The sequence below is a fragment of the Larimichthys crocea genome, chromosome XXIII, assembly GCF_000972845.2.
Source record: "Larimichthys crocea isolate SSNF chromosome XXIII, L_crocea_2.0, whole genome shotgun sequence".
Classification (NCBI taxonomy): Eukaryota; Metazoa; Chordata; class Actinopteri; family Sciaenidae; genus Larimichthys; species Larimichthys crocea.
Window position 1 is genome coordinate 5,995,324 of NC_040033.1, and position 17,181 is coordinate 6,012,504.

General features: G+C 40.6%; 2 protein-coding genes across 3 annotated transcripts; one reads left to right on the forward strand and one right to left on the reverse strand.

Annotated features, from left to right (window-relative positions):
- Positions 1 to 353: 353 nt before the first annotated feature.
- LOC104933795 (ADP-ribosyl cyclase/cyclic ADP-ribose hydrolase 1) lies at positions 354 to 6,006 on the reverse strand. Of its 2 annotated transcripts, none has more exons than XM_027274021.1 (10): positions 4,378 to 6,006; positions 3,885 to 3,996; positions 3,655 to 3,778; positions 2,995 to 3,121; positions 2,767 to 2,902; positions 1,555 to 1,637; positions 1,373 to 1,446; positions 1,201 to 1,293; positions 696 to 782; positions 354 to 542 (listed from the first exon to the last, which is right to left on the reverse strand). In XM_027274021.1, the coding sequence occupies exons 2-10, from the start codon at positions 3,982 to 3,984 to the stop codon at positions 443 to 445; spliced, it is 924 nt and encodes a 307-aa protein (XP_027129822.1). In that variant the 5' UTR covers positions 3,985 to 3,996; positions 4,378 to 6,006; the 3' UTR covers positions 354 to 442. The 2 variants fall into 2 exon arrangements, with proteins under 2 accessions (XP_027129822.1, XP_019131011.2); XM_019275466.2 differs by having other exon boundaries at positions 3,885 to 4,000.
- A 2,113-nt stretch (positions 6,007 to 8,119) lies between these two features.
- impa2 (inositol monophosphatase 2) lies at positions 8,120 to 14,661 on the forward strand. Its single transcript, XM_010749314.3, has 9 exons — positions 8,120 to 8,221; positions 8,496 to 8,610; positions 9,760 to 9,893; positions 10,808 to 10,912; positions 11,162 to 11,207; positions 11,397 to 11,505; positions 11,671 to 11,779; positions 12,379 to 12,530; positions 13,741 to 14,661. The coding sequence occupies exons 2-9, from the start codon at positions 8,548 to 8,550 to the stop codon at positions 13,857 to 13,859; spliced, it is 837 nt and encodes a 278-aa protein (XP_010747616.3). The 5' UTR covers positions 8,120 to 8,221; positions 8,496 to 8,547; the 3' UTR covers positions 13,860 to 14,661.
- The last annotated feature ends 2,520 nt before the right edge of the window (positions 14,662 to 17,181 follow it).

The following is a 17,181-nucleotide window of genomic DNA, read 5'->3' on the forward strand; positions in this document are numbered from 1 at the left end:
ATTTCCTTGTTCCTGCGTCACTATTCTGAGGGCATAAAGATTAGTTGAAGAGGACGGCTTCTTCAGGACTCAGGCAGCGTCATGTCATGACGTGTGTTGATAAATCCTTTATTCTTCTTGGTCAAGCTTCGATAAGTCTTTCATCGTGAGGGTAGGGCTTCAAAATTAAACAAGAATAACAAAATAACATCATCAGGTCGACTGATATTTTGCATTCGTGGTGCATCTCTGCACCCAAAACAATCAATTCAATTAGCACAATCCAGTTGATAGTGAAGAGATTGGGCTTCAGAAGAAGAAGAAGAGAGAAGAGGCTTTCTCCACTGATGGTATAAAGGAAACAGTCTCGAACATCTGTTGAGCAGCCAGTTTAATTTAATGCACCGTGAACAAGCACAAGATTACAAATAACAATGTCAAACATGCTGAATCTGTGGGCGACTCAGTTATATGTGAGGCTCCTTCTGTGTAACAGGCTGCTTGCACATGTTTGGCAGGCGGACTGTTCGGGGTTCTGGATACACTGAAGGATCATCAGGGTCCTGTGGATGAAAATATGTGTTACCCCAGGGTATTTTAACCAGGAAGTGCATTACTAGGTCATAAACAACATCTGTATCTATCTGTGTGGAGATGTCACAGGCAAACAACGCACCGTGTCATTGAGTTTAGAGAACTTGTTGGGCGACACTTACTGGTCGTTGTCTGTGCAAGTCCAGCGGAAACCTCTGGACTGGAGGATTTGGATCAGGTCAACAATGGATCCTTGATTACATGATTCTCTGTTGAGAGAAGAATGAAAAACTTAAAAGCTTATCATTTATAATGTTCGTTTCAGTCATTAATGAGAACAAACACTTGGGTTGCCAGGTTCTGAAACTCCCTCTGCCATGTGTTTATCCATAATTGTCATTATACATGCATTATAACCCTAACCCTAACCCACAAACTCTCCAAAGGAGTGAAGCCATAAATATCAATAGTAATAATATCAATAATGCATAAAACCAGCCATTAGCCATTTGTGGTTTGCAAGTAATGAATCTGGATTTAAGGTTTTTCCAGAAGTTGTCTTTGTTTTATGGTGGAGGAACGTTATTTTTCACAACCTGGCAAACCCTTTGGGTGACTTACTGGAAAGCTGTACTTTACTCTGTGAAATCAACATTTAACTGTAAGGTGAGCTGTTTTGATCCTCACATAAAAGGTCCTTCCAGATTAGTCACCACTTTTATGTTGACATAATCCACCCTGTGTGGGTTTAGGCCGTCCAGTTCAACACTTCCAAACATGCTGCGAGATAAAAAAGAAAAGATTATTCTAGACGTACTCATTAACCACCACTGCAAAAACATTTGCTCGTTATGTTCACCTTTTCCTATTGAAGGCGTTGGCGATCGAGCCGTTCAGTAACACAGTGACGTTGCCGCATGCCATTTCTGCAAACTAACAAACAGGTGAAGGAAATCACATGAGAGCAATGTTCCACTGCTGGTTTTTGGAACAATCGTGTTGTTAATAACACAGCTGCGTGTACCGTGAAACCAAACTCACGTTTTGTGAAGCTTGCCTCCACAAGGAATACACTGGATGATTTCTACATGCCGACCACTCCGGACAAGAACTGAAATCAAAACCTGTGTGTCAAATTCACAGCTGTCAGTTGGGCAGAGTATCGTCAGCTTGATAATAATTCAAAATGACGTGACATGAATGAGAAAAACAAATTCCGGTTATGTGTTGACATGTAAACATGCACTTGGCATTAAATCCTATTCATTTGAATGCTACGAAATTTCTTTATCATAAACATATTTGTTTATTGTTTGGCATTGAAACACACGTTGATATATATTTAACTCAAGTTGGTATTGTCCTGAATTTTTTATTCTAGCATGCCACATATGGAGTTACATATCACCATTTTGATGATTGCTATGGTAACTGGGGTCAGAGGATAGAGCTGTCTCCCTCGACACAACAGATAAGTACATAACGTAGAAGCCTCTACAGAGTCAGATAACAATGTCGCACCACTGAGGGACATAGAGTAGTTGTCTCTCTGTCCTTAGGGCATATTGACGAGTCAGACAAGACAGTTTCTTCCATTTTGCAGTGGCATTGTGTCATGACAAGCATATCCATAAATTCTGCAAGGCTCAATAAACCTTTCAGCATAAAACATCCACAACAGATATGATGAAAACTGCTGTGTGTTGACATGGAGCAACAATAGCAATCATTTAGAGTCATGTTTCTGGTCATTTGACAATATAATATAATAATATTCACTCTCTTTTAGCTCTGTTTTTGGTCTCCACCAACTCCTAAGGAAAATAACTCAACCTTTAGCTGTTGAATACTCCTCTTTGTTCACCAGCCTGTTGCTAACTACGTCCGTCTGCTGTTGTGATGAGTTGTGACACCAAAACAATCAGCTCAAAGATGCTAAAAAGCTCTCTGAAACTTTTTTATGGACTTGCACTCTACAGTTTGTCTTCGTGGAGTATGTTAAATAATGAAAGAGGACTGCAGATTTTCATGATCAACTGTAAAACACTGACTGTAGGAGCTGCAAATACGTATTCTATATGGTTTGTACTGATGTTGATAGATCAGTGATGTCTCAATTGAGACTCGAATGAACTCTTTATATTTCATTACATTAGTTTTGTTTTTTTAGACGTGATTGATGTCACAAAACTATGTTTTAGTTTGAGCATGAGTTCTTTGAATTGTCTCCGTCTTGTTAAAACTAAGATCTACCAGAGTCTCCCTCTTGTCCACACCAGATGAGGTCGTTGAACATGTAGCCGACAAGTGTGTCCTCCAGTGTCCAGAAGTGACGTACAGCAGCTGCGTAGCTGTGCATCAGTGTCCTGGTTTTGCTCCAGAAAAGGAACTAAACAGAAAAAAGTGTAACTCAAATGTTTCCTCTATGAGGTATTAGTGAAAATTTATGACCTTATATCTAATTTTGGAGCTGTGCCTCACCGTATTACAGGGCCAGGTTTGTGGCATGGCATAAAACATCTGATGATAATCCTCCACAGTCACATTACAAGAGGACTGACAGACAACCGCTTCCTCAAACTGTCTCCAGATGTTCTCACAGTCATACCTACACGTAAAGATCAAACATATCACACATTTTCAAGCCATTATGGAAATAAATTGTACGTTAAATCTTGATATTCAACTCCCAAGTCATATCCCGAGAACTAAAGTTTGGGTTTCAAGACCTGGACAAACTATTAACGTTCTTTGTTGGTAGTGATAAATTGGACTGTAATGAAATGAGGTTTAAGCTTTGTTATTTAAAGAAACCTAAGCAAATATCTCTGGTGTATGACTCAAGGAGTGTCAATAAAAGTTCAACGTTCCCATGAGATGAAACATCGTTTCAGAAAAAGCTTATCAGTAGACGCCGCTTTGTCTCAGTTCCCTTCTTTATTCCTACTGAGGCGTAGAAAAGAATAAAACATAATCAACACCGCATCAAAACAAGTGTTACGACACTGGCTTGATAAATTTGCTCAAGCCAGTGCAAAACAAAATCCCTCTGCTTCTATTTCAGAAGGAAATCAAGTCGTAGGTCACATTTTAAGGCTCAAGTTTGTGAGTCTGAATAGAACTTGTAGAACGGCACGTTACCTCAAGTTGGGGTTAACCAGCGTGATGTAATTATAACACCTTCCAACCACGATGTGTTTAATGTTCGGGGTGGTTCCGAGCTGAGCCCTCAGTTGTGCTGGGCAGAGCAGGAGCATAATAAACCCTTTGATATGGACACAAAGATGGAAGAAAGAAGACATTATGTATCACACTTGGGAGGGGCACATCTGACGATAAGAGCTGTGGGAATGTCAGGAGGATTTACTTACACGCTGTCACGCTCATCATTACAAAGGGCGCAGATGTTTTTGGGGAGCTCGTGATAGTGAGACCCTGGACTGCTTCATTGCCCCATAGAAAAGATGGCATGACTTAATCCGCCTTACTGTAGATCAACAGCAAAACACAAACATTTTCTTTCAGTTATAGATTTGACTCTAGGCCAAACTGGATTTCCCTGGAAAAAGAAAAGGAGTGTCTGCTGCATAAATGTTGAACTTTCTCAGGATGTGGACAGAACTTCCTCCCACATATTCTTTAGATTTTTTTCACCTAGAGCTGTCAGTTCAGATCTGGTAGCTGGTAACACCCTGCAGGAGATTTTAACACATGACCTTTAGAAAACAGGTCTTCTAACATTTCAGGTAGACAGACAACAGATAGGAATTTAAATTACAGTGGTTAACACAAGCAATTATAAAAGATGTGACTAAAGAAGCAATGCGTGCCCAGTTTTCTAAAGATACAGAAGTCAGTTCTCACCATTGTCAAAGTCGGAGGTTAAACTGCAACAAATGGCTCCATGGCTGTGATGTTAAAGGCTTTGCTCGGGTCAGATTTCTATCCCGTCGTGGGGTGATCTGATGCGTAACCTCCTCTCGGGGCTAAGGGTTGTCATCGACAAACACAGCTCCTTCCACCAACCAACAGAGATATTCTTAAAGGACAGATGAGAGGTTTTTTTTTCTTTTCCCAGCCTCCTCTTGCAAAGATTAGATCCGCATGACTCCCATCATGGTGCCATTAGGAATCTCCCCACATAGAGTGTGCGCTGATCTCTGAGACGTGGTGCCACGATGGGCCCGGGAGAAGACATATATGTTTGTGTTATTGGACAAAATGAGCTCACTGTATTGCGTTGAAGATACTAATAGATGTAATTATGTGATTTACGTCAGGTTTGTGTGGCATAGCATACAATGAGAATCTTTTTATGAAGTAAAGCCAACCATATCCTCTTTCTGCACATCATTTTATGCTTTAATTCAGTGCTTCTCAAACGTTTTCCTTCAGAGGCTGAAAGAAGTTCCCACATTAGCATCAGAAAAGTCTTTATTTTGTTTATTTTACCTACATAATTCAACTTTGTTCCTCCATAATTTTCCCCCTGGTTGGCCATGCCCCAGCTGGAGTGGCTCAGGTGCTACTGATACTGAAACAGTAACACATCTTACTCTTCCTTTATTGACTAAGTAACTTTGCTTTCTTGCCGGTGTGCTGGAAATTCTTATTAACTGGTGTGAGACCGTCTTTGAATAGTTTGTTCTTTGCAAAGACGGTCAGCAGTCATAGAGAGTGTGCAGCAGTCTGCAAAGTGAAAGAAACAGAGTCGTAGAAAGAGGTTTTACTGAACATTATTATGGTGCAAGGTCACCTTGTTTCTCTTAGGCAGGGATGTCCAAAGTACGGCCCAGGAGCCAATCACGTCGGATTTCATGGGATTGGTAATTTTTTCATTTTTAAATGTTAGTATTGGCTCCCAGGCATCTTCACATTGTCAAATCTGGCCCTCTTTAAAAAAAGATTGGACACTGCTGCTCTGAGGACGGGGAAGTAATCACAATTTTCTTTCTTCATCTAGAATTTCCCATCAAACAAGTATGGGTGTAAAGTTTATAGGTTGGTGTTGACTTAAATATCTGGACAACTCCTGGACGGAAACCCGTGAGATTGGGCACTGTTATTTGCAATGACCAGATGATGATGAAGAGTAACACCTCTGATCCCCTGACTCGTCATCTAGCACCATCATCAGTTTGTCCAACATTTGCAAACGACATTCCCATCAGCCTCAGCTGTACTTTGTGTTTAGTGCTAACTTGCAAATGTTGCATGCTGACACTCTAAAACAAGATGAGGAACAAGGTGAACATCTGCTAGGCATCAGCATGTTAGCATTACCATTGTGAGCATGGTGAGCATGGTGATGAAGCACACAGACAAAAAGGTCACAAACTAAGGTGACATTGACTGTATGATCAGTAAGTGACAGCTGTTGTTACAGTTTGTTGCAGGCTGTTCGCGTGTGAATGAGGTTTTTCATCTGAAATGGTTTAATGAAATGAAACTGAAGGACTTCCCATCCTTGCACAACCATAAACACGCTTTTATTTTTGTGTAAATGTACTGTAGTGTCTACAGAATAAAACAGTAGGCAGACTTTAGATAGTTTAGTCTGTTATTCGTCACCAAATGTGTAGAAAATTCAAATTATGATCAGCTGAATGTGATTTTCATTATATTCCTTGTCAGAGACAAAAAAAAAACACTATCTAGGTTGAAGGAATTATATTTAATATGCCCCTAACTGTTGCCAGACTTCTCATTAACTGCTGAAAGATAATTGCCATTTTAAATTGGTGACATAAAGGCCGTCTAAGGGTCTGTGGGTCAGTATGAACGAGACAGTGCCCTTGTGTTTTAAAAACTAATTGCTTTGTTAGCACTCTGCACAGGAGGATCGAGCGTTCCCACAGGACTTCCCGAGATTATTGACATAAAACAACCTGAGGTTAAAGAGCCAAATATGTCAAAGACAGAGAAATAAAATATCTGAATAAAACTTTAAAGCAAGAGCCGAAGAGAGCAAATTTGCTCTTATAGTACTGCATGTTGTAACTATTTTAATGCCAGTCAAACAACAGCAATTACAATAACCATTGATAATGTCCATAGACACATGGAAACTGGAGGAAATCGCTCTATCAAAAAAATTGCATGATTCTGACAATCTGTATGCATAAAAAAGAAAATGTTTCATAGATTTACAGCATTAATAACTGTGTGGATCATTCTCAAAGATGAGTGTTGTGTCTTTTGTTGCCACTTAAGATGGAATTATTTCAAAACTTGGTGCTATAACTTGGTCCCTGGGATGTGTAGTCATAAGGTGTTAAATAATGGAGGTGAATTAGCTTTGAGTCATGTATGCTCTGTACTGCATTGTTCTGACTTTATTTAGACAAAAAATTATACCTAAAGTATTCTTGAGCAACATCAGTTCCCACTTCTTATAACACATAATGATAAATTCTCAAGTTACCCAAGTGGAAACCACAAACAAAAATAGCAGAATTAAAAATATGACATGATGAATGCAGAAATACAATCAATTCCTCACACAAGCTCTGACTAGAATGACCAAAAGTACCTCTGAAATCATATACAAAGACTTAATATGAACATTTGTGCATACAAGCTTTATCAGGTCAATGGAGACATCTTTGACGTCTATTTTATCATTAAATGTATATATGAAGTCAATATTAAAACACCGGCAGCAGTAAAAGTCTCTGACTCCTTCACAAGAGGCAGCCACCGGCCTCTCATGATCACATACAGTGCTGCTGCTGCCACCTTGTGACCCAAAGAGGTGTGTGTTTGTATCTTCATTACTCTACATACCACAGTGATAGTGCTTTTATTGTCATGGCACACATGCGACAGGCAATACATGCACATTTTTCATAAAATAATCAGCACTTTGAGATCATGTTTCTGACAGATAGATCTAAATTTAAATATGTGCAGAGAAATAAAACATTTGTACCAAATTTAAACATATTTGCATAGAAAATAAATATATAACTGTGTTAAGACGTTAACCCGTGGCAAGCAAAACAAAAAACAGAAAGTGACCATATAAATAAAAATATGCAAAAAGATTTTAGAGTTTATTGTCTGTTGTGCCTCCTGCCATCACTGTTCTTAAGTCTGTATGTTGAGCATGACTGAGACTATAAACTCAATGTTTATAGGTGTAGGCATTAATTAAAACCAGATATAATAACTCACATTTGTGGAAATCATCCATCCGTCACTGCTGCCTGCAAATCTGTAGTCCTCTGCTGCTGCTTCCTATCAGAGACTTATACTATACACACACACACACACACACACACATATATATATATATATCAAGTCAAGTCAGTTTTATTTATATAGCACATTTAAACAACAGAAGTTGACCCAAAGTGTTTTACAATTAGGGCGGATCGCAAGGATAAAAACAATCATGTAATGAAAAACAACAAAACAAAACAAAAGCAAAATAAATTAAAAAAGAAAGAAAAAAAGTAAAAAATAATAATATATCAAAAATAATAAGACAGAAATATAGTATATATTAAAACCAATATAAAGAATATGATATTAAAAAATAATATACAAAAAAAAAGACGGGGATATGACAGCGTTCTCTAAGCCAATCAGAGCGGCGAGTTTACGTTCAGCGGCATTTATCGACCAATGAGAGCGAGAGCTGCCTTTTAGTCCCACCCTCGCTAATACCTAAAAGTCAACACTGAGAAGTCAGTCTCTTCCGGAGGTGGGTTGTATTCGCTGTAGCTCATTGATACTATAACTACTATAGTTAATTAAAACGCGTTAAACATTAGGAGCCATTATCCTCCAGATTAACGTAGCCGTAGTTGTCGTTATGCTGGTGGTAGCCTCGTAAAGCTAAGTAGCATCGGGGAGCTAATGTGGCTAACGTTCGAACCGTTGGTGCTCCCTCTTCTTCTGACCGGCTGTACCTGTAATTACGGTAACTGTCAGACAGACACTGTGGTAGTTAATGAAGTGTCGCTTCTGCTCGACAGGAACCTCCAGCGTCACAGTCTGTCAGCACAGTAACTCCCTCTGCCTGTCAAGATGAGCGATGACTGGCAGGAGTGCATGGATCACTGTGTGGAGGTCGCGAAAAAGGCTGGGGAGGTGAGTGAGTACCACTGTAATTACGGTAAAGAAAAAAGAAGCGTGCGTATGGTTAGGAAATCACTTTTATTTTGGGCCGTAAATACGGTACTATAAGCTCAAGCTAAATGTATTTACAACAAGCAGCCTACAGGGCATAAAAGGCAGGGTCTGACTGTCTAAAACAGCTGTTTACCTCATGAAATGAGGTCAGGTTTGTCTTATTTTGACTCAAAACAAAGAAACATAATCACATCACACCTATTCTGGCTTCCATAAACTGGCTACCAGTTATCTACAGAGTGGATTTTAAGATTTCACTGATTACTTTTAAAGCCTTGCCCCCCTTATAAAGTTGTTTTTAATAATGGACAATAATATGACACCTTACAATAAATGAGAGTAGACAGAAACAAACAAAAAGAACCATAACAGTATATCAAATTACAAGAATACAACATTACAATAATAATACAACACAATAATAATAGGATATAACTTTTAGTCACTCACTGAGATCCTCAGATGGGTCATACCTGGTTGTCCCACGGTCCAAATATATACACAAAGGTGACAAAGGCTTTGTGAGTTCAATACTGACCGGCCTAACTGCAAACTGTACGCAACTTTTTCTAGACATTAGTCTAAATCAAGGGTTCCAGTGTTATACACACGTCCGTCTTCATGATCGGGTTCAGGTAGACAGTCGGTCTGTATGAACCTTCTTCTGTGTTAACATCTAGAAATCACAGTGATGAGTTTGATGTGACATTTGAAATAAAATGTAGCGCTGAATGACCAGCAGGTTAAAGTCTACGCTGCTGTGAGTGTGATTCATGCACAGAGAATCAAGAAAAATGCAACTTGAACAAGGCTTTGTCTTGCTGCAAATATATATTCCATTGCATTCGTATCGTTAGACTTTTACTCATTTAAATTCATCCATATTTTTGAAGTCTTGCATGGTTATAGTCATAAAAACAAGAAAGATAGCACTCATTCGGGCTCTGGAGCTTCCACCTAATCATCTCTGACCCGTCACTGCCAACAGTATGTCGCCATAACACACAGCATGTCAGGCTAATTAAAGTAGCAGATGTAGTCAGTCATCCAAAAGAAATCCCCTCGCTGAGGGTGTCTTCGTCGTCGTCGTTGTTGTGTTCCTGCCAGATGATCCGCGAGGCGCTCCAGAAGGACATCGCCGTCATGCAGAAGAGCTCGCCGGTTGACCTGGTGACCGAGACGGACCAGAAAGTGGAGCAGCTCATTATATCCTCCATCAAGGAAAAATACCCCACTCACAGGTACTTTACAAGGCAGTGTGGACGTTAGAGGTGCTATATGAACTGCTTGAGAGGACTGTGGGGTGTGAAGGGAAGAATATTTTATCAGCGTATTTGGTCCTTATTTTCTAACTTTTGATGTTTCATTTTTAATTGATAGTTATCCATAATTTGCATATATTATCAAGCATGTTCACACATATTTAAGAATTTAGATATACTGACGTCACAAGCCACAGAAAATGAGGAAACACTTCATAATACAAAGCATCTAAACGTTATGATAATGTGAATTTACTCAGTGAACTGTAGGGTTGGAAAATTTCCAGTACATTTCCAGCAACGTTCCATGGGAAGTTAAGCGTGGGAATTTTGGAAATATTCCAAATCGGAGACTTTCCATGGGAATCATGGCAATTGATGGGAATTAACTGGAAATTGGGGGTAATTTAGTAATTGGGGGGTAAGCTAGCATCATGATGAGATAAGCCTCCTAAATGGTCAATGAAATGATGATAGTTTATTTATTCCCGTTTATTTCCATAATTCCCGTGCACAGTCCAACTTTGAAACCCTAGTTAACTGTACACATGAAGATTTTAGTGCTGTTGTGAAGCCGACTTTAACTACCCAAAATAATTTGTTGATTTATTATTATATTTGTTGGACTAAGTAAATACTCTCAGTCTTAAAATGCTGTAATCAGCCTGTCAAATATCCAGTACAGTAAGTGAGTACAGCTGAAGAACGTGAACCTTCTCCAGGATGCTCAAATCAAAGGAAACATAAAGAGGACACGACCTCAGTCTACCTAATATCACATATAACATTCTCTAATAGAAAAGTGAAAGTAAACGCAGCAGGTAGAGAGAATCATTTTACAGTTGAGCTAACCTAAACATCACTGTTTGCTTATTTTCTGTCTGATGTTACAGCTTCATAGGAGAAGAGTCGGTAGCAGCAGGAGCTCCCAGTGTTCTGACAGACAATCCCACCTGGATCATCGACCCTATCGACGGCACCACCAACTTCGTTCACAGGTACTGCCCGCACTGGAGATCTACATCAACCATCCAGAGAGCTGATATGGCACTGGATTTGTTTTTTTATCTTTTGTTGCCCCTTAACTATTTTTATCTTTTAATTAGGTTCTCTCTTGGATTGTCCTCTTTGTCAGGGATAATTAGACGACGCAGATGAAAATGAACTGATAATAGAAATTGATTCCTCTGAGCTCAAACCTAAAGGGATTTCATTAAACGAATGTTTTATATTGTACATTCACGCAGGTTCCCGTTTGTGTCCGTATCGATCGGCTTCACCGTGAAGAAAGAGGTGAGTTTTATTGTTTGTGAAGACATTGCAACGTTGTAATTATGAGAAACATCAACATGGTAATTGCCCCAATAACCCAGTGAATTTCTGTGGAGTAGTACAGCAGTTTCTTTTTCTGTGTTCTATTTTTAACCCTCCTCCCACACCACATTAATCACTGTTGTTTTCTGTGCTGCTTCTTGGCCTCAGATCGAGTTCGGGATCGTCTACAGCTGCATCGAGGACAAAATGTACACAGCGCGGAAAGGCAAAGGAGCATTCTGCAACGGAGTCCCCATCAAAGTGTCCGGACAAGAAGGTTAATATTGATAATCACAGGCCAGGCTTCAGTGTTGCAGTTCTTTAATAAATCCACCAGGTGGAGGCAAAATCACAGCAATATTCTCCACCTGTAACAACCAGCTGCACAGAGAGAGAAGCTGTGCGTCATGTCATTGTTTTCATTTTGTGTTTTTCTGTCAAGATATCAGCCAGTCCATGGTGCTGACAGAAATGAACTTCAAGAAAGATCCTGAACAGTTCAAAACAATGATGGCCAACATGAGGACCATCCTCACCATCCCTGTACACGGGTAAACATACACTGATGCACGAGCTGTAATCCTTAACATGTCATGTCCTGGTTGATCTGGTGACACTCAAACACTTCTTGAGCAGCTACATGTCAGAAAAACAACGTGTACGTGTCCACACAACATCAAGTCACTGTGAGCTGAGGTATTGAGTTGAGCTGAGGCTGTGCAGCCTGTCAAACCTTTCCTACTTCTACTGCCAGCGCTAACCTCGTTGACCAATACTGTGCAATTCCTGTGGCCGCTTCACAATAAAAGCCATCCTGGGTTTTGCCAGTTGAAGACCTTTAATGTGAACGCTGGTTTTTATGCAGGCATTGCTCGTGTGAATCCAGTGTGTGAATGGGGGACCCTGCCACTAACAATTACTACATAGAGGAGTGTCCTGGTGGGCGAATGTTTATGGTGCACACCATTTCTGGCTTTTGTGTCCCCCCCCCCCAAAACATTTCCTTTCTCAGTAGTATAACAAATGGTGTCTGCTTTCATGAACATTTGAAGGTCTACGACTTAAAACATTCACAAACAAATGAAACTTTTAAATCTGGAGGTCAAGAGTGTGTCACATGGCGAGCAAAACATCCCGTTTCCATCCACAGCATCCGCTCCCCGGGCAGCGCGGCTGTCAACATGTGTCTGGTGGCGTGCGGATCAGCCGACGCTTACTACCACATGGGCATCCACTGCTGGGACATGGCTGGAGGGGCGGCGATTGTCACCGAAGCTGGAGGAGTTATCATGGATATTTCAGGTGAGTCACTCAAAAACGCACGAGTGTCTCCAAACATTAACTTTTCAAAAGCTGCTGAGTTACTGGATGGAACAAAGGAAGCGATGACTCGTGGAGAAGCTGCATGATTGCCGGAGAAGATTGCTTTACGGCGAGAATGGGCCGCTGTTCTTTGAGCGCAAACACAACAGAAGTCATTAATGCGACTGAATTATTTATTGTTACTAATTCTCATTGAGCTCTTCCTGCTCACAAACGCCTGTGAAACACTGTCGAAGGTGGCGAACTGGGCAGCTGGCGGTTTTGAACGTGAAAGAGGAAGCAGAAGGGTTTGAGAAATCTTAAATTTGGGCAACATCGACATAACAGGTGGCCTGAGGTTTTAAGATGATAAGGACACTGTTTGTCAAGTCATACCAGCACTGTTGACAATGCCAGCACTGTCAAAAGAGTAACTGCATCCTCTTTCTTCATTTTCTGTAGCGCACTAGAACAAATCTGTAGCCTGGATAGGGACGACTTTCTGCGCACTCCCATATGGAGGGGTCGTGTGAGGTAAAAGAGCCGAGTCCAGCCGCGATAACCGAAGGTTATAACTCACTGATCAGCTCTCTGATTCCACGGAGGGCACATTTGTCCCCTTCGCCTTCACCATCTGCTTTTATACTGAAGCACATAAAGTGTGTTTTCCCCTCAGGACTAGCTCGGCACTTCTTGTACACACAACGCGTCGATTTAAATAAATAAAATCATATTATTCAAAGAGTGTAGGAACTCCCTGACTTCGAACTAAATAATAGATTTTCCATTACCTGATCAGTCAGTGACAACGTCAGCGCATACCAACAACAGAGAGGGGAAGCGACTTTCCAAATGCCACATTATAGACGCTTCATCATTTCTGCTGGGGTTTAACTTAACCGAACTTATGGATTCTTTCGCATGTAAGCCTGCTTGCAACGGCATTTGAAGCAAACAATATGCACAAACCCAAAAGAAGTTTACTCTGTCAGGAAACGAGAACTTCATAAAAATAAATAATTCAATGAGGAATTCAATTTTGGATCTTCAAGCACTGATAAATGGTCACATCAGCAGCTATATCTTTGAGGCCGTCAGCTGGTTCATTCAGGTTAATACAGCACACGTTTAAAATGTTAATTTTTACCACTTGCAACACAGAAAAAGAAAGTAATGTTCAACTTTATTACTTACTTTCTTTCTCATCCAGGTGGACCGTTCGATCTGATGTCTCGGAGGCTGATCGTCGCCAGCAGCAGAGTCATAGCGGAACGCATCGCTAAAGAGATAACGGAGTTTCACGTCGGCAGGGACGACGCAGACGACTAGTCAACTTCCATCATCTTTCCATCGTCTCTCCAGCCAACGGAACAGTTACTTAAACGTGTAACGTGTTTTGTATTTAAAGTCTTTTGCCTTAAGAACCAAAAACGATGAACTTACCTCTGAAGAACAGCCGAGCGGGTTCGTTAAATATTCAGCACTTGATCTTTTGGTCTTCTTTCTGCTTCATTGTTCTACTTCTGCACTTCGACATTCACGGGTTCACACTTTCTATTCTCCATCTGTCCGTCCATCCAGCTGTCCTCTTCTGCTTACGTGGAGTCAGGTCACGGTGTCAGCAGGTTTTCTACGTTTATTCTGTTGTAACTTATTTGAATGGTAATGATGTGATTAATGATGATAGAAGTCCAAAGTGTGTCCTAATAGAAGGATAGTTTTATTAGTATTATCAGACACTTTTCTTTTTATTGTTTGTATTTATTTATGTAGACAATCCAGTCCAAACTAAATCATGGTGTTTTACTGGTGAAATACCTCCACAGAGCACTGCAGTACAATCATTTTAGTGTAAAGCCATTGTACTCAACTTCAAGATGTTTGTTTATACGGTAAATAAATGCCATCACTAGCTTGCACTGCAGCTAACACAAGAATATGTACGGCAAACACTGTATACATACAACTACTGTACCGTGTAACCGCTTCTTTATGAAGTCCAGACTTAGATAAGCTGAGGGTGGGTGCAGTATGTTCACAGTGTTTTAATATAATGATTATCAAAAGTGGGTTTTTCTTGTCAGGATGTAATGAATGCAGCAAATAAAAATAAAAAAGCACTATGAATATCTCCTGCTTGTGCCCTGCCGCTTCCTGACAATCTACAGATGGATAAATTCATGTCATTAAAGCCCTGCAGAGACAGGTGTCAGCCTGCATCCACATGTTGGCTACCCTCGTAAACTGAAGGCAGTAATTGGCGACAGTAGTAAAGCCTGAGTAAGAACATTTGTGTGAGAAACGGCTGACGTTGCAGAACTTGGGATTCGATTTGATTAAATGTGAGGCTTCATTGTCGTGACTTGTTCCCGGTGAAATGCGTTAATAAACCGTCCGCAACACCAAAAACAAGAAAGTTAAGAGAACAATGTGCAATAAAATCTGCCAAGACTGCTCCCATGTTACACCGCAGTAACGCTCCTGCAAAATTATTTATAGCCCCTTTGCTGAGAAAACAGCCTGTATGTTCTCAGATCTGATTTTATCTGGAACTACATCGGAGAAATGAAAGTCCCTCTGTCTTCAATCACAGGCACGGCTCCTAAACATCTCTGTGACATCCGTGCAGTGACCTGAATCAGCCGCGTGTTCGGAACATAAATAAATGTCCATATTTGCTCTGACCTAGAAACGTGATAAACCGTCTTTTCTCTTTATAAAACCTATAAAGTAAAAAAAATATCTAGAAAGAAAAAGCTTCTCTTGTGGCAAACAGGAAATCAAATAAACAGAAAACAGGCCCCTGAAACTCCATAAAACACTTGGGGTAAAAAAAACAGTGACTGCTACCGTGATTTAGTAGAGAGATAAAAGCTTTCACAGCCATTACACCATGTAAAATTCTCTGCTGCATTTCCCATGCCCTTTCCTTCGGGTGCTGCAGATACTGCACATGCAGAGTCTTGGATTGCCCCCCGGGCTGATGTGCTCTACGAAATAGCCCCGAGTTTTGCTCTCCACGGACCGTTGTCTCTGTTTTTTTCAGCTTGTGTTTGCTGATGACTAACAAATGGTTTTAAAACACTTTACTTGAGCAAACCCAGGTTTTAAACTGCTGTGCCCCCCTCGCTACAGAAATCAATGGTCCATGTTAGTCTGTAGCGGGGGCGTTCAGACGTAATCACCAGTGTTGGGAATGACTTCCAGAGTCAAGACAGCTGAAGTCCTTCGCTGTCAACTCCACCTTTACGCCAAGAGCTACTTAACAAGTTCCAACTTTTGTAACGTTTTTGTACTTGTTTCCACCAACAAAGTCCTTACAAATGTCCTCACTGCATGTCCTGCATGTTGCTGTTAAAGGAAGTACCAACTATTGTTCTTAGAAAAACTGGCAAGGCTGTGTTTTCCTGCTTCATCCCAAAAATGTGCCCCCAGAGACTAGAGAGCCAGGCTGTGTAGACCTTTTCTTTGTTTCTGATGCTTTTCAGTTTCATTTCTAAACCACAATATGTCTTGTGCATTGTGAAGTCCACTACATTAGTCCAAACTGAAATATCTAAGGTGGTTTGTCATGAAATTTGCATTTACAGTCTTCACTGAGTGGTGATCCTCTGACTTTTTCTGAAGCGCCACCTTGAGGTTGACAGCGAATGAGAGTGAGAGAGCGTCGGCGCCCCCCAAGGCTACGTTTTGAGACCCTTTCTATACACATTCAACACCACTGACTGTCTCATTACAAATTACTTAAAATATTCTCATGCTATACTTGCTTTTCTCGCTTCCAGTGACTCACAACCTACCAACAATTCATCGCCCACTTCACCCACTCGTGCACAGTCACCTCCTCCTTAACGCCACCCAGACGAGGGAGCTCATCTTTGACATCCACAATAAACTCACCACCCCTCATTGCCCCTCCAAGTACCTCGGCAGCATCCTGGGCAATAAACAAAGCTTTGATCACCACATTACAGACATCAATAAATGCTGCCAACAAAGACTCTCTGCCATCCTCAAACTGAGTTCTCTCTCAGTCAAACCCCACCTCCCACTTCTATACCGAAATATCCAATCTATCCATCCAATCTGTACTTTGCCACCTACTATTTCACCTTACATAGAAATGAACTTGTGAAAATCACCAACACATCTTCCAAAATAATTGGTCCCCACATTTCCAACCTGCCAACCCTCATTGACACCACCCTCACCACTCGACCGTAGCACACGACCCCTGCCACCCCATCAACCCATGCTTTACCCTCCTCCACTCTGGCCGCAGATAAAACCAATCCAAAAAAAAGAGCTTTTGTGTCCTCAGCTATAACTTCTTTAATAGATCGAGCACTAATAGACTTATGTTGTTGCAGTGGTCTTGTTCGTCTGTACTTTGTTTTGAATGTTATTTTTGAGAACAAATTTCTTTTTACAATATGGACTGAAATTGTAGAGTTTCAATCATACCCGACCTCTCTACTGTAAATATGAAAGTTACATTATACAATCTGAAAACAGTGTCCCGCTCTCGCTACTAGTAATTGCATCCTTCAGAACACTACTTGTCCATCCTAGATTGAAGCCAGGCATACATACAGACAAATTACTTTTAGTATCTTTAGGAAGTACAGCAAAGCAGACTAAACCCATAATG

What these genes read in the sequence shown, in the direction of transcription:
- LOC104933795 (XM_027274021.1), bottom strand. Translation starts at nt 3,984, where the DNA reads ATGCCATCTTTTCTATGGGGCAATGAAGCAGTCCAGGGTCTCACTATC. An exon ending in AATGATGAGCGTGACAGCGT is followed by an intron (nt 3,779 to 3,884) that starts GTAAGTAAATCC and finishes TCCATATCAAAG; the next exon opens with GGTTTATTATGCTCCTGCTC. An exon ending in GGAGGCAAGCTTCACAAAAC is followed by an intron (nt 1,447 to 1,554) that starts GTGAGTTTGGTT and finishes CCTGTTTGTTAG; the next exon opens with TTTGCAGAAATGGCATGCGG.
- impa2 (XM_010749314.3), top strand. Translation starts at nt 8,548, where the DNA reads ATGAGCGATGACTGGCAGGAGTGCATGGATCACTGTGTGGAGGTCGCG. An exon ending in GCTTCACCGTGAAGAAAGAG is followed by an intron (nt 11,208 to 11,396) that starts GTGAGTTTTATT and finishes TCTTGGCCTCAG; the next exon opens with ATCGAGTTCGGGATCGTCTA. An exon ending in CAAAGTGTCCGGACAAGAAG is followed by an intron (nt 11,506 to 11,670) that starts GTTAATATTGAT and finishes TTTTCTGTCAAG; the next exon opens with ATATCAGCCAGTCCATGGTG.